A 16,406-nucleotide genomic window follows, 5' to 3' on the forward strand; every position below is an offset into this window, starting at 1 on the left:
TAATAGTCCATCAAATGAAAAAATATTATGATTAAGTCTCAAAGCCATTGGTTTGAAACTAAATTAATTTTTTTGAGTTGGAGAGGATAATGTTACGATTGAAACTCGTGGGACCTCGTCTCAAACTTGAATCCTTGATATGATATCAACTCGATTCAACTTTTTTAAACAATAAAATTAAACTGAAAACCGCATCTACTGATAGCACAATTTACGACACCTATTAATTTGTATTGAAATTGATATTTTAGTTATATCTTATAGGATATATTTTACAGGCATCTGTAAATTATTTGTATAAAATAAAACTGTGGCAAAGCCCTCGTTATATTTCCATTTATGAACAGTTTCATTTAAAGAATTCTTTTTTTAAAAAAAAAAAAATTGGCTTGTTATTTCTTATAACATATATTTCTAATTTAGATTAATGCAAGACGACGTATCATGTCGGATTTGTTCCGATAGCAAATGTTTATATTTAACTCAACATCTCAACATCATCCGACAGAAATTATGTTTTTAATACATATATATCGTTTTCTAATATTATCAAATTATATTGAAAGACAAATGAGTAATTTTCTGGTCCATCCAAATCTTTTTTGCTTCAATAAAAATACTAATTGTAGATTTTATTCATTATCTCGTGACATAAGGCTTTAGATAGACCTTGTATTTGCTTACACTCTCTCAAAATAATACTACCTTTATAATATATAAGTTCACTAGTGGCAAGGCAAACTCGATAACTTTGTAGTTCACGAGATTTTTATTATACAACTTTTCCAATAACTATTTGTACCACGCAGCTCACCAACTTCACTTGCCTCTATAGGAGGCGCGCTCCGGCACATTTTAAAACTATTTACTCTGATTTTATGCATTTGTATTTATGGAAAATTCGTTGAAACTTATTACTTTATGCTAGACCTTTTCAAATTATGGTGGTCGTTTTGACTTGGGATTTTTATGATGTGGTATTCAAACATCACAGTTATAGATATATATATATCTAATCCCTTTCATTATTAGATAGATTAAAATCGAATACGTCAAATAAAATGCCAAAATCTTTAAAAATTAGCCTTAAGAACTAATAATGCGCACTACGGGTTAACAAAATTCATCATAAAAATGCCAAAATTTGTTATGCGACAAATTAATATATGATATTTTTACTATATTTTCATCAATGCAAGTGGATCGAAATTTCTTATTGTGTTCGCAATCCCATATCTCAGAATTAGTGTTTTCCTACTAATTTTAACTAGGAAGTATCAATAATTATAATAATTCATACGATTTGTATCAATATCAAGCATATAGTTATCTATAATTACTATATAATAATTAATATTTGGAAGTTAAATTTTTTTGGCCAAATAAAATACGAAGAGTTTTATTTCGCGGTAGTCCAAGTTTCATGCGAATGAAAAGAACATCGCTTGCGTGTGAAAGGTGTGATATAAAGATAAAATAATTAAATAAATAAATATTTTTCGTCTCTTTCGATTTAAGATTTTTAATTTAATTATGATTAAAACGTATATCATGCGTAGCATCCAAAAAAAAAACAATATAATTCGTGACATACTCGCAATCTTAATCAAATCAATTATTTGCGAGCAATGCTAAAGGTACCACCAAAATGTCGTATACCACAATTTACAACAATTAAATCGTGAGATTTTGCATTATATTTATCATGAGATGTTGATAAATATAATTTTTGTATTGAATTTTTTTTGTGTTGTAAGAATTGTTGTATAAATTTGGTTGTATATGTAGCATTACTCGTTATTTGCCACACCATTATACCTTTTTCTTCAATTTTTAATCCCAAGAAACTTAAATTATATGGTCCTACAACGATTTTCTCCATTTATCAATCTTTTTGTCAACTTCAAATTAGAAGTACTCTATCATTTTTAATTCAAAAATCAGATTCTTTCCTTTTACACCGGTGAAGTTTTGTTACAATTGGAGCTTAATCAATCAAAGACCTCATTTTCTTGGCTAGGGATTGTCTTCAGAATTCAATTAGAATCATATATAATAAACTTCAAATTATTTTTTAATTGAATTCAAGATCCGTTTAAATTCCCATTTCGAATTCGAGACACCAACCAAAAAATGAAAAAAAAAAAAAAAAAAAAAAAAAACCACTATAAAAACCCCCTCCATTGAGCCTTCAAAACCTACTAATTAATTCCACCCAAATCTCCCACAGTCCAAAAATACTCTAAAAATTCATGGGTTCCTTAACCCCACAAAAGCTCTCGGTTGTAGACTTCACCAAGAACATGAAGCCAGGCTCAACTTCTTGGTCTTCTGCATGCAAAGAAATAAGAAAATCCCTTGAAAACCATGGTTGTTTCGTAGCGTTATACGATAAAATTTCGCCCCAACTTCACAAATCAATCTTCCAAGCAGCCGATGAGTTATTCGATCTTCCTAATGAAAGAAAAGTTCTAAATATTAATGAAAAACCCTACCATGGTTATGTAGGTCAGCTGCCCATTGTACCTCTCCATGAAGGGTTGGGGATTGATTATGCAACCACTTTACAAGGAGCTCAAAGTTTCACTAATCTCATGTGGCCCAATGGGAACGACTCTTTTTGGTATATTTCTTCTTAAATTAATCAATGAAAAAATATTCCCTGATGAAATCCAATAAATGTTTAAAAGAAGGGAAATTATGTAAATTACTTCTTTCTTTCTTTTAGTCAAAGCTCGATGTCCTTCGCCAATACAGTAGCAGAGCTAGAGAAAATTGTGGTAAGAATGATGTTTGATAGCTATGGAGTGGAGAAACATGTCGATTCCCACATCGACTCGACGACATATCTCCTTCGATACTTGAAATATCGAGCTCCAGAGACGGGAGAGAACACCATGGCCTTTCCCTCTCACACAGACAAGAGCTTCATCACCATACTTTACCAAAATCACGTCTCCGGGTTGGAGGTCAAAGCAAGAGACGGAGAGTGGATTCATGTAGAGTTTCCTCCTTCCTCCTTCGTTGTCATGGCCGGAGATGCGTGCAAGGTGATGTTTTACATGAACACGCCATATATTTTTTAAAATATAAAGTAATACTCACATATATTTAGGGTTATATATAAAAAAACAAGTTTTACACCGCATTAATTTAATTTTATGAGTGATTTAATATGATATAAAAAGTTACTGAAAATAATTAATGTATTTAATGAGTAGATATAGACTGTATATTTGGGACGAACGGTAAAAAAATGTTTTTGAATCAGGCATGGAGCAATGGCGGGGTTCTCTCTCCCAACCATAAAGTGACCCTGGCTACGAATGGAAAAGAAACTCGTTACACAGTCGCACTTTTTTCTTTCCTGAGCAAACCGGTGGAAGTACCCCAAGAGCTAGTCGATGATCAGCATCCCCTCAACTACAAACCCTTCGTTCATGTCGATTTGCTGAAGTTTTACGATACCGATCATGGCCGTCGATCCCAAGATATACTCAGAGACTTCTGCGGAATCTGAGTTATATGTACGTATTTATACATGTATTATTATGTTTAATAAGTTCTGTTTCTTAGTACATAAATTAAAATTTGTTTTTTTTTAAAAAAAAAAAATTAGAGACTTTGAGGCTGTGTGCATGTAATAATAAACAAGTTAATTTTATTGAGTGGTTTGGTAACTATGTTTGTATAAACTTCATCATGTTTAACTAAAATGGTGGCTTGTCCATGTATTCCTTGCTCACATTACTTAGCTAGGCTTATGCATAAGTTAATGAATATCGAAACAAATCAAATTACTTTATGGAATAATAGTCAAAATAATCATGTAAGTTTGTCTATTTTGTTTTTGGTCCTATAAGCATTCGATTTTGGGTTTTTGTCATGTAAATTATGCTATATTTTGAGTTTTAATCTTTTTTCCAAATAGTGATGATGAGGCTCTGGACATGTCAACATTTTTCATTACTAAATCAGCAATTTCTAGTGTTTACATCAATATTTTTGTGTGCTACGTTAACACTGTCACAAAAAGTGAAAAAACCCAAAACATAACATAACTTACATGAACAAAACCCAAAATTGAAGAGGTGTATTAAATGTAGGAGATTTATTGACTTTTAATGACTTTTGTAGATTTTAAAAGTCTAGAGGTATTCAATCAAGACTTTTGCATACTCTATAGAAGTTTGGTGGTATTCAAAATAGACTTTCATGGAATTTTAAAAAGTCAAGTGGTATTCAACATTGACTTTTAAAAACTCTATAAAAGTCTAGAGTTATTCAAATTTTCAATAGACTTTTAATAATTTCATGGAATTCGGTAACATACAAACATTAAAGCCTAAGGTACAACTATAAATTGTTAAAAATTGTATTTGGTTCAACCCAAAGATTTGGATGGATTTTTAAAACTTCTAACTCATACACAAGCTATTTATTTCTCTCTCCATCGTTTCACATCACCGTTCTTCTTATCTTCTCTACTCTCATCTATCTCTACTACTCTCTTAAATTTTCGAAATGTAACTCTATATTTTCATCTTTCTTTATCAAAATTTTCATTTTTTGGCTGATTTTTCATTTAATAATTTTTTATTTTAATATTATAAGAAATTTTGAATTCTATATTTGATTTTGTGATTTTTAATTGATGATTTATACAAATTAATGTAATATTCAATAATAATAAAAGATGATCCAAAAAATGCCGCTTAATTCTTAATAATTGAATAGCCTCGCAACAACTATGATTTTTTAAATTCTTTTTAGCAATTTCAATTAATGTGTAAGCTATGATATTTTTATACAAAATTATATCCACATAATGATAAATAATATTTTTTTCACATGTATATTATCAATTCAAAAACAATGTTACAGATTAATCAATTGATGTATTTTAAAAATTTACAAACACGCATACAAACTCACACACACACACACACACACACACACACACACATATATATATATATATATATATGGATTAAATGATTTAACTTTTAAATAAATAAATTTACTTATTAATATAAATATTGAAAAAATATTTCAAACTGAATATGTTATATATGTAATTATTCTTTGATAATATGTTATAATTAAGTATAAAATTTATAAAATTCTATTAAAAAAATTTCCCAAAATTCTATAAAAATCTTGCAAAAAAATATACATGAATCCAAGTAAATCTGTTTATAAATATGTGAGATTCTGTATAAGTCAATAAAAATCTATCAAATCCATAAAAATTTATAATTTAAAAAAATCATTAAAAGTAATCAAAAGTCTGAATTGAATAAACCCCAATGAGTTGTTAATCCAAAAATTACCCTTAAATACAAAAAATCAAATTTTGATTATATATATTGTAATGCCCGGAAAATTTAATCCTAGTAATCTGTAATTATTGATTTATAATTTGATATTATTATGAAAAGATTAACCGAGACACGATTTGAAGTAACGTGTGAAAATGTATGTGCGAGGACAGTACCATCGGCGCACATGCGCGACATGAGACGCGCACATGCGCGAATTGGACAGAAGGTCTCGCGCATATGCGCGATAGGAAGGCGCGCATATGCGCGAGCTGTGTGAAGGTTCGATCACAACTCCAGAGAGTCTCGCGCATATGCGCGGAAGGTGTCGCGCATATGCGCGAGCTGCCGAGAAGAAATGTGCGAAGACCAGAAGGTCTCGCGCATATGCGCCGATTTAGGTCGCGCATATGCGCGAGACGTGTTGCGCGTAGAGTTCGCCATTTGCTTTACATGCGTGAATTTATATATATATATATATACAAAACGTACGGAAATCCTTCATTATTTCCGAGAAAAGAGTCGAGAAAATCTCTGTGAAGTTATAGAAAATCCTTACGCCTTTTGTGCAAAATCCGTCCGTCTGATTTTAAATCCGACTTCGATACTGTAATCCTATCGACGTAGGCTACAACTGGACGTAAGTTTTACTACGTTTTGACATGTTTTGAAATTATAATATTGTCAGAATTGCATGGAATTCATATATGATGTTCTGGACATGTTAGACATCATAGAATCGAAGTCAGATTAAGAAACGGACTGATTATGGAATTGTTATGATTTTCTGAAGTTAATTGACTGAGATATAATATTAGATTGTATTGGTATCGATTATTAGTGGAGGGAATTATTATCTGGTGATGTTATATTGACCGGGATATCGGGATTGTGCGGTTATACCGTTGATTTTGAATTATTGATCAGATTGGTATCGATTTAAACGGTATATTGATATGAGATCATTGATATTGCCATTGCCAGATCGAAGGATTGACAGAGTTTGAATTCCAGACCGAAACTACGAACGAAAGGTATAATTCAATGTGGTATTGGGAGATCGACTTGAGTCGGTTTAGACTTGAGTTTCCATAAAGCACATACTTTATTTTATTGCATTGATATTTGCATTGATTTGATTGATATACTTGTTCTCTTGAATTATGGATAGCAGGTATTAGACGAGTAATCTTGTGACAGAAGTGCCTGATAGTGGTGGGATCGCCACGGGCACATTGCACGATGTCACAAGATATGATATTGGCGATAGAGCCACGTCCATGACGGTTAGGTCAGGACACTGGATGTTTGGTTATATCGACGTGGATAGAACTGGAGTCTTTTCTATTACTGTTGGTCGATATAGGAATACCACATCTGGAAACCGGGATCCCTAGACTAGGATTGAGTCTAGTCTAAATTGTGTAGCTACGAGTATGGTCGACAGTTTGATAAGAGTTATGTTTCAGATTTTGATACATATTGCTGTTACCTGTTACATGCTTTATATTTGTTTATATGATTGCATGTTTCGTTGATTTATACTGGGATTATATTCTCACCGGAATTATCCGGCTGTTGTCTTGTCTGTATGTGTACATGACAACAGGCAGGACAGGTTCAGGGTCACGGAGATAAAGAGAGAGATCGTGATTAGAGTGGCGGCTCCGGACTGGGATTAGAGATATAGTTGACCCTTGATATTAGCTGTTAAACCTTAATTAAATAAATATATGTGATACAGAATTGGTACTTTTATATACTGAGATGTATATATATGTTTTTATGTCACTACGTTCCGCATTATTTAAAAAAAAAAAAATTTAGACCATGTTTATTATAATTGATTAATTATTCCCAATGATGATTAAGAACATGATTAGCGTCCGGATCCCCACATATATATATATATATATATATATATATATGTATGATTTAGCAGAATATGTAACAAAATACCTAGTTCTATCATTTATTTCTTTGAAATTTAGAGGAGATTTTTTATATTATATACAGTTCATATCTAGAAGATGGATTTTATGATATTCTCCATGGGGAATGTCGTCGTGAGAAATAAATGTATCACAACTTCCATCCAGTCATCAGTAATTATAACACGGATAAATCATAAAAAATGGGTCCATCTCCAAAAAAGAAATTAACAGAGGAAACGACTAACAAAACCAGGAATGAGATGTCACGAAACGCCTGAGAGAGAGAGAGGAGGAACCCAATAGTTACCGTAACTAGTGGATCATGCTATGCCGATCCAAATTCGGAAAACCATTTTTCGTGTTTTTCAATATCAGCTGAAGAAACGCTGGGTTGGACCTTAGCTATGGCTTCTAAGAAGTCGCACATAGCAACAGGATCTTTTGATATCTCGTCCTTGGACATGTTCTTGATCTCGTCACGAGTCTTTCCTGCTATCTTGCGCCTCATGCCATTTAACGATGCATCTCGGCAAACATTTGTAAGATCATCTCCACTGTAACCCTCAGTCCTACGAGCCACTTCATCGATGTCCACATCTGCAGCAACCTGGTGGTGCAGACAAATGCATCAAAATTGACATGGATTATATGAATTTTTGGTTAGGCCGAGCTTCAACAGCCTATTACATTAGTGAAGTGGCAAGTATTTTATTCATAGTTAATAAATGTCATTTTCCTCTCAGATACTATGAATACTAATGCCTTTCTTAATAAAATGTTTACTATGAGTTTTATATGATGACAGCCACATCTTTTTCTGCTCCAAATTAGTGGAGCACACATAAAGTAGAGCAATGACCCTCAAGCAGTAGGGATATTATATGCATGTACGTCTAATTCCAAAATAAACATCCTTCAAGCCCATAAAGAAATAAGACAATACCTCCACAGTTTTCAAATTAATCCGGATAAGCTCCTTACGACTTTCAGCATTTGGAAGTGGAATGTATATTCTTTTCTCCAGACGCCTCCTGAATATATCGTGAATGAATCAGATGCAAAAAACAAGTGCTACTTGCATGTCGAAAAAGAAATAATAATCAACAAGAGACGCAAACAACTAGGATGCAACCTCAATGCCTCATCGATATCCCAAGGAAAATTTGTAGCTGCCAAAACCATCACTATCTTGCGAGTACCATCTTCATTGGTAGAAGAGGCATTGACACCATCAACCTGAACTAGAAGTTCAGACTTCACCCTTCTGGATGATTCGTGTTCACCTGAAGCCCTGAAAGATAGGAAACAAACTAGATGTTATAAGAAAGTTGGTAGGGGTGGGGCGAGACATCAGCAATAAAATGCAGAATTTAACAGGTTATTAAAAAAATACTCATGTTCGTTCAAATGTATGAGATGGGTTCTTCACAACTTGCATACTGTATAAAAAAGGGTACCGAGATTATAACCGTGCCTGGATTGATGAAACTCTTATTATCTTACCCTCGAGCATTGCAAAGAGAATCGATCTCATCTATGAAAATGGTACTCGGGGCATAAGCCCTTGCAAGATCAAACAAGCATCGGACCATTCTTTCACTTTCTCCACGCCATTTTGAAGCCAAGGTAGCAGAAGAAACGTTGAAAAATGTTGTGCCACACTCGGTAGCAACTGCTTTAGCAAGAAGTGTCTTTCCAGTACCTGGTGGACCAAACATGAGCACACCTTTCCATGGCCTCCTAATCCCCTGCAAAAGAGATGTCATAAGAGTGACTAGTTGAGCCATGCATGCAGATTTATCACCTCTTGTATCCTTACAAGGAAGAAGACAGATTCTAACAATGCATCCACGGAATTAGCAACTTCAAATAATTCTCCCCTCAAACAGGTCAAAGTTCTATGCCTTCCTATGGAACTTTTATCTACAGGTAGAAATAAGGATTTATAAATTTTTGCCCATATAAAGTATGGAACTTCCAGTTAGCTATACACGAGTTACTATCTGCTTCACACATTAGAGAATATACTGTAACAGACAAACCCACCATTAGTTCTGAGACTTATAAAGCATATAGATTATAGTTACATATTTCAGGTAAGTAAAAAAAAGTAAAAATATCACAAGCATTCTTCTGGACCAAATTTACTGATACCTGGAAATATTCAGGCATCCAGAGTGGAAGAACCACGGCTTCCTCTAGAAGTCTTTTTGCTTCACTCAGGCCAGCCACATCATCCCATCTAACACCGGGAGTGGTCTCTAAAACATCCCTTTCAAGCATTGCAGCCAAGTCAGAGTCAGGCCCTTCATACTGCACTTTTTTGGGCTTTACATCATCAATATCATCATTCTGACAATCAGAAAAGAAATCCCTAAAATACTCGACATGTCAAACATATTAACAATATACAAAAGCAGAATATGATAAGATTCTGGATCAAAAGTCAAGATCCCTTATAATAGCGTACAATCCACTCAATGAATCCCATTAATCTAACTACTCACAATTTACATAAATGAGAACTCTGAGTGAAATTGCCAAATTAACATTCGCCACAGGATGACAAATCAAGAAATGAGAGTGCTCGATTTAAATAAATAGATGGTGAAATAACAACATAAAAGTAAACAGAATTCCACCGAAGATTAGTTAATTGTAATATGTTTAGTAGAGCCCAAAAAGAATCATAGAAACACTTCATAGATCACTTGAAGTGGTAAATCAATTCAAGCAATCCAAACAAGTAATGAGAAATGGACAATTCCTTGGCCACAAGAATACAATTAATGTTATACATATATTCATGAAACTTTTAGCTCCAAGCTTGTTAAAAAAAAACTGCTTCCGGAAATAGATAAATAATTTGTGAACAAGCTTAGCAAACATCAAAAGCAAATGATATACCCAAATCTAGAGAAACAACATGATATTCTTCATTGAGTGCAAAATGAAGGCATTGCACGTGAGTATTTCATTAATCAATGTCAAACTTATATTCTTTCTATAACCAGAGTACTAAGTAACTGGGTATCCCATACCACAAGACTATCAATAAATTTATACTTGCAAGATGCTGCTCCCAGATGACATAGCAAGATCCACATACCCAAAACACATATTCTAGATTAATAACTTACTATGGAATCTGTTTTCCCAGATGAGGATTTCCCATTGCCTTTCTTGAGAGCTGTAGATGCTCTAACTCCAACGTTGACCTTACTAGAACCACCAGTCCTTCCACCACGGCCAGTTGTTCCTGTTTTTGCAGAACCTCCACGACCCCAAGCACCATCTTGTGGGGACTTCCTCATGCCAATTTGACCACCCCTTGTAGATCTTCTGACCGCAGGATCTCGCGGAGGTGGTCTCCACACATCAGGGTCATCCATCGGGGCACCAGATGATGTTGGATACTCATCCAATGGTTGGAACACAAAAGATGATTTTGTTGAAATTGGTGGTGAATTTGGTCGCCCTCCTAAACGAATCTCCCTGAATGACCTCTTCTCAGCATCTAATTGCTTCACAACCTCTGCTTCTTCTGAAATTGCTTTCTTGACATTCATCCATTTGGAACGAAGCAAATGATCGTCAACCGTATTCAAATGCCTGGAAAAAAATTTTTGAAAGGGAAGGACAACACAAAGACAAATTTTGAACACATGACTTCAGACTGAGGAACTGTATAAAAATACCAAGTGCTGTTATTTAAAGTTGTCTACAATTATCAGTTTGCTTCTATAATAGCAAAATTATTACACACGAAGAAGCAGAAACCTCTCTAAGAACTGAAAAAATAGTACGACCTTGCTGTCTGGTTTCCTTATATTCTCCTACCATTTCAACACAAGCGTAAAAGACTTTAAAATTTGTAATCTATACATATATAAACATACTGCTGCTTGCGGATCACTGCACGTGACAGGGACCAACAAGAGGCAGAAAGTAGCTCGGTTTCTGGGATTGCTCTTGGCGAATCAGTTGATAAGGACGGGAATCCATCAAAGATAATTTCAGTACACGCATATGCATAAGGATAATCAATACAAAAACTAAAATCCCAAAATGCAACTCTTTAACTAAAAAATTTCCTATTTCATAATCCAGTTTGCTGTATCCTTCGTTCTTACAAAAAGAGCACAACAGCTCTCGGGATCCAAATCTTGAGCATGAAACTCTGCATACAACACAGCATAAACACAAGAACAAAGGCGGGCCGGAGCAAATTGGCTAAAAAAGAATATCTAAACAAAGAAAAGTACTTGTTAATCTGAGTAATGGCACCATCAAAGAAGATAATGGAAGTATCGTAGAGTCCTTCCACGGCATACTCCCTCGCCAACTTCAAGTGGTCTTGCAACCCCGCCAACGTGGCGCCAGCCATTTATAGGGTCACACGAACAAACCCTTGAGAATTCCAATGTGGGTAACAGAAATTTCGCCGGAATTAGGATTCAGATTTAAACTAAAGTCGAAACTTAAAAGCTTGGAAAGAAAAAGGCAAAGAGGAATGAATTGTAATGCAAAATAAAATGTAGGCCCTTTAACACTTTGAATTGGGGAAGTCGAGAGGTGGGAGTTGAAGCCGTAGATATTGAAGAAGACGGCGACGTTTAAACCGTCTCATGAATTTTGATCCAACGGCCCCAAATCAATTGGTAACATCGAATGGTCTAAATCATCGGGTTGAGCCTAATAATTTTGTGAAATTGGTTAATTGATAAAGAGATGTGTGAAACCATCTTCTCTGTGCTACTCTTCAACAGCGAAAAATTCGATAACATCAAGAGCCATGGATGTGCGTCTCGGTAGCCAAATTGATCGGTTTCAGTTGGACTACAAGTATAAAAATTGTGATATATGAGTTACATCATTGATAGTGTGAAGACACGATTAAAATTGAGTTTTCAAGTCGGAGAATCAATAAGATTTGAACATGTGTTTTTTGACCAAAATTATAGGCAAGAAAATTATGCTTATGTTCACATATGTCGTCTAATGTGAAATTCCGCACCACCGTACAAATGGTGGCTAACAAAGTTTGAATTTACGTTTGGTTTCACATTTGATGAGTATGCTATTTATAGAGTTCATTTGCTAATTTGCTAGAGATCTCGTCCAAACTTTCTAAGTATCTCAAGCTCAAGACAGCAACTCAAGTTAAAAGAAAAATTGAGTATTATTTGTGAGTGAGTTTGATAAATTATTTTATCGGTTATACTCGAGTTGAAATTGTGGATATTAACTTATATACTTAATTATCTCCCTATAATAAATATTTGCAGTAGTAGCATATATCGAGTAAATCACGTAAATCTTTTCGTTCTTATTGATTAATTTATTACGTAATTTTGATATTATATTATCATCATGATCGTCTCAACATATCCAACGGCCCCAAGCCATTTGATATCATCGAATAATCTAAATCATCGGGCTGAACCTAATAATTTTGTGATATTGGTTAATGATAAAGAAATGTGTGAAAGCATCTTCTCTGTACTACTACTCTTCAACTGCCAAAAACTCGATAACATCAAGAGCGTCAAAGATCTTTGGAGTTCAAAACACAGTCCAGAGATATCGTGAGGTTGGACTGAGGCCCTGCTGGAATGATGCTATCTATCTATAATTGGGCCAAAACACATATTTACCATGTCTCGTACCCAATTAAATAATTATTTAAAAATCATAATTTTTGTTATTTTAAATTAATATTTGTTTTTGAAGTGTTTATGGATAACGTAAATCTATTTTAAATGTTAATTATATTATAGAGGTTTTCAATTTAAGGGTTTTAATCGTGTACCAAATTTTGGAAGGCTGAATCCCCGCCTAATTAATGCCAGAACCAATTAGATCAACAACCATTAAGTTGGCGAATTAAGCTTAAAATGAGGTTTGAAAAGTCAAATAAATAATTTAGGTTCGCTTATGGACCAATATATTTGGATGGGTGTCGTTTCGAATTCAAATTCTGAATACCTTTTTTTTTTAATTAAAAAAACACATGTGAACATGTTCTTGTGTCAATTTTGTGATACAGATCTTCAAACCGGTCTGATATATTAAAAAAACCGGAAAAATATTTTAATAACCTCGACATTTTATAAAATAATTGATAAACTGACTCAGATCGGTATCCCTAAGTCGAGAGGTTCACTTGCTTCACTTCAACTTCATGGAAGATGAGGGAAGGAGCTATGCATAGGGGTGATTTAGGGGGACGTGGAACGAATGCGTTGGCAGTTCGACCTGATCCGTCTTATACATATATCTTATTAAGAGCATCCGCATTCGTTGGGTGTTTAAACACCCACCAACTCATCAAAAAGTATGGGTCCACTGCCACATAATCATTATAACAACATATCTCTTTTAACCAAATTACTTTTAACATTCAAACTCATTATTTATGGGTCCCACTGCCACATACTCATTATAACAATATATCTCTTTTACCCACATTCTTTTAAACATTCAAATTCATTAATTAAATATTTAAAATAAAAAATAAAATATATACAATGGTTTACAAATAAAAATTAAAAAAAATTACAAATTTATTTTTTTAAAAAAAACCTGAAAGTCAAAATTTAAAAACAAAATTTGAATGAATTTTTTTTTAAAAAAAACCGAAATTCAAAATTTGAAAACAAAATTAAAATAATTCAAAATACGTGGGGCCCGTGTGTAAGCAAATCAGCGACGGTTTTTGAAAATCCGTCGCTAATAGCGTCGGTTTGTTCAAATCTGTCGCTAATTATCCCATTTTTTTAAAAAAAAAACTGACACATGGTCGTTCATATGCGTTCATACATATGAACGCCCCACCCCCTCGCCCACTCACATTAACACCTCTTTAACACTCAATGTGGGTGCCCTAAGAGATATTTGCCTTAATGGAATCATAAGAAAGCATTGGATCGGGTTAACTGACTCATTTTATTAAAATAAATCTGAGAGACTGTCACAAAAGATATTCGTTTTTCTTATTTACTTAGCATAATATAAAGACAAAGAAGATTGAAAATCATAAATTTTTTTTCATGTATATTTTTTTCCAAATTTAATTTTCAATACACTATTCAGACATATGATCTCAAATACATGGATTTTACGCTTCTAAAAAATTTGAAATCTCACCTCAAATCAATTTTTTTTTTAAATAGTAGTTTTTTTTTTTTTGAAATATTTTTAAATAGTAGTTAAAAATGCGTTATTATAGCCTATCTTCTAAATCACATAAAGAAACCAGAGCCCTTGGTTTGGAATCGATTCGTCTGATTCTGTTTTCCTAATAAAAGTCGGAATCGAAGTCAAAATCTATTCCGACAGTTTGCACCTCGTATCGATTCCATTTTAATTTCTAAACATTTTGATTCGAATTAGTTCTAATCAAGTTTGGAATTATCTTTATTTTCTAAAACAATAAAATTCATTTCTTAGAGGATTGTTGTTTACATTAATTTATAATTTAGATTTTTAATAGAATAAAACAGGGGTATTTAAATTAAAATATTAGAAAATAAAAATCACATAAGTTTGAATTAATTTCTTCATCTTGGTTAATTTATATCTACACCATACTATTAGGTCATGAGGTTATGAGAGTAATTATTTGATAAAAATATCATTAAAACACATTTATTGAATTTGTAACTCACCTACGACGTACTGTCATATATCTCATCAACTTTTTAAATTTTCTAAATTTTTTTATATAAACTTATATAAAAAATTTATAAATTTATTGTAGTGATGAACTTAAAAGTAATAATAAATTGTGTAATACAAAAAATTTATATATATACTAGTTACTTTACACAAGCGATATGTGTGTACAGTTTTTTTAATCATTATCGTAGTCTTTTTTATCATTATCGATGGACTAAAGTGAAATCTGATAAATTATGGAGGGATTAAATTGATATTTGAATTGTTCAAATAAAAAAATAAAAATAAAAGTGTGTGTTGAAATTTTTTAAAAAACAAAATTATAAGATTAGTATTATATAAAGACAAAGTTAGAAGAAAAAATTGATGACTTTCTTAGGCAGTTATTATCATGTATTCAACTTTAATAAAGTAAAATAGATGTACTAGACAATGATATTGGAGGGTTGGTGGCACAAAGCATATCTTCTCCTCATCTTATGTTTTGACATTACATGGCTTGCTCAATCCAGGAAAGAGATGAAAGTCTATCTAGGTGGACTCCTGGAAACCTACGTGTCTTTTTTAAATAGCTCTCTCTTTTGGATTTTTAGTATATATATATAGTGGACAAATGTTTTTTTCCAAAAAAAATACACAATAGATTCATTTATCATAATTTTCTCATGTTAATATATTTATATTTGATTTATGCTGTCTTTCATTCAAAATTTCTTTACGAGATTTAAACTAAATGTTTAAATCGTTTTTTTTTTTCAATTTTTCATTCTCACAACACATATTTAATGTTTTTTCTTTCAACAATACCTTTTGATCGTGGTTAATATGACGCAATAGTTTAATGAATAATTCTATTTTCGCAGCAATTACCTTTCCTAGCCCCACAATTTTTGACATAGAATTACCCATGAAGAGTTGTTGTCTGTTAATCACGGGTGTTTGTAGAGAGCATCTCTTTTTTGATGCACACATGCTTTGTTTCCACGGTGTCAATGAACCATTCATTTGGATTGTCCACTAGATTAGTTTCAAACACAACCGCAGAAAGCATGAGATCCAACATGCCATTTGACAAATTCTCATCTTCGGTGATGTTCACTTGGTCATTTGACTTATGTGGATCACCTTTATTTTCTCGTCAATCTCATGTCAAATTGTTGGCTTGCCACAATTGTAACAATTCCCTTTTAACGTTTTGATCTTGTCCTTCTTAAGACCATTTTCTTGGTGTTTTATCTTCTTTCTAGTGCTTTGTTCCATCAAATTTGACAACGCATCAATAATGGTTTTTCCGCTTTTTTTTCCGGATGTTCTATTGTCCTCCTCAATTCTTAACTGCAGAATCAAGTCTTCAAGACTCGTGTCTTTGTATTTATGATTTAGATAGTTCTCAAAAGTCTATCCACATAGGAGACAACTTTTCAATCATGATCTCCATTTGGAATGAATAAGTGAGGGTCATTCATTTTGT

At 33.0% G+C, this 16,406-nt stretch overlaps 2 protein-coding genes across 3 annotated transcripts; one reads left to right on the plus strand and one right to left on the minus strand.

The window, feature by feature from the left end:
- The first annotated feature begins 2,183 nt into the window (after nucleotides 1–2,183).
- Nucleotides 2,184–3,737, plus strand: LOC142541427 (deoxypodophyllotoxin synthase-like). Of its 2 annotated transcripts, XM_075647963.1 has the most exons (4): nucleotides 2,184–2,623; nucleotides 2,729–3,050; nucleotides 3,272–3,520; nucleotides 3,577–3,737. In XM_075647963.1, the coding sequence occupies exons 1-3, from the start codon at nucleotides 2,253–2,255 to the stop codon at nucleotides 3,518–3,520; spliced, it is 942 nt and encodes a 313-aa protein (XP_075504078.1). In that variant the 5' UTR covers nucleotides 2,184–2,252; the 3' UTR covers nucleotides 3,577–3,737. The 2 variants fall into 2 exon arrangements, with proteins under 2 accessions (XP_075504078.1, XP_075504077.1); XM_075647962.1 differs by lacking the exon at nucleotides 3,577–3,737 and having other exon boundaries at nucleotides 2,185–2,623; nucleotides 3,272–3,530.
- A 3,606-nt stretch (nucleotides 3,738–7,343) lies between these two features.
- LOC142542440 (katanin p60 ATPase-containing subunit A1-like) lies at nucleotides 7,344–11,851 on the minus strand. Its single transcript, XM_075649065.1, has 7 exons — nucleotides 11,521–11,851; nucleotides 10,396–10,867; nucleotides 9,410–9,607; nucleotides 8,759–9,003; nucleotides 8,388–8,546; nucleotides 8,199–8,286; nucleotides 7,344–7,862 (listed from the first exon to the last, which is right to left on the minus strand). Exons 1-7 carry the CDS (start codon nucleotides 11,640–11,642, stop codon nucleotides 7,581–7,583), a joined length of 1,566 nt encoding a protein of 521 aa, XP_075505180.1. The 5' UTR covers nucleotides 11,643–11,851; the 3' UTR covers nucleotides 7,344–7,580.
- Nucleotides 11,852–16,406: the final 4,555 nt, after the last annotated feature.

Source organism: Primulina tabacum, chromosome 4 (assembly GCF_025594145.1).
Source record: "Primulina tabacum isolate GXHZ01 chromosome 4, ASM2559414v2, whole genome shotgun sequence".
In the NCBI taxonomy this organism is placed as follows: domain Eukaryota; kingdom Viridiplantae; phylum Streptophyta; class Magnoliopsida; order Lamiales; family Gesneriaceae; genus Primulina; species Primulina tabacum.

Excerpts from the sequence above, each read along its gene's own strand:
- LOC142542440 (XM_075649065.1), bottom strand. The coding sequence starts at position 11,642 with ATGGCTGGCGCCACGTTGGCGGGGTTGCAAGACCACTTGAAGTTGGCG. Across the intron at positions 10,868-11,520 it reads GCCATTACTCAGATTAACAA|GCATTTGAATACGGTTGACG; the intron begins GTACTTTTCTTT and ends ATTTTTTTCCAG. Across the intron at positions 9,004-9,409 it reads GGATGCCTGAATATTTCCAG|GGGATTAGGAGGCCATGGAA; the intron begins GTATCAGTAAAT and ends TCTCTTTTGCAG.
- LOC142541427 (XM_075647963.1), top strand. The coding sequence starts at position 2,253 with ATGGGTTCCTTAACCCCACAAAAGCTCTCGGTTGTAGACTTCACCAAG. Across the intron at positions 2,624-2,728 it reads AATGGGAACGACTCTTTTTG|TCAAAGCTCGATGTCCTTCG; the intron begins GTATATTTCTTC and ends TCTTTCTTTTAG. Across the intron at positions 3,051-3,271 it reads TGGCCGGAGATGCGTGCAAG|GCATGGAGCAATGGCGGGGT; the intron begins GTGATGTTTTAC and ends TTTTTGAATCAG.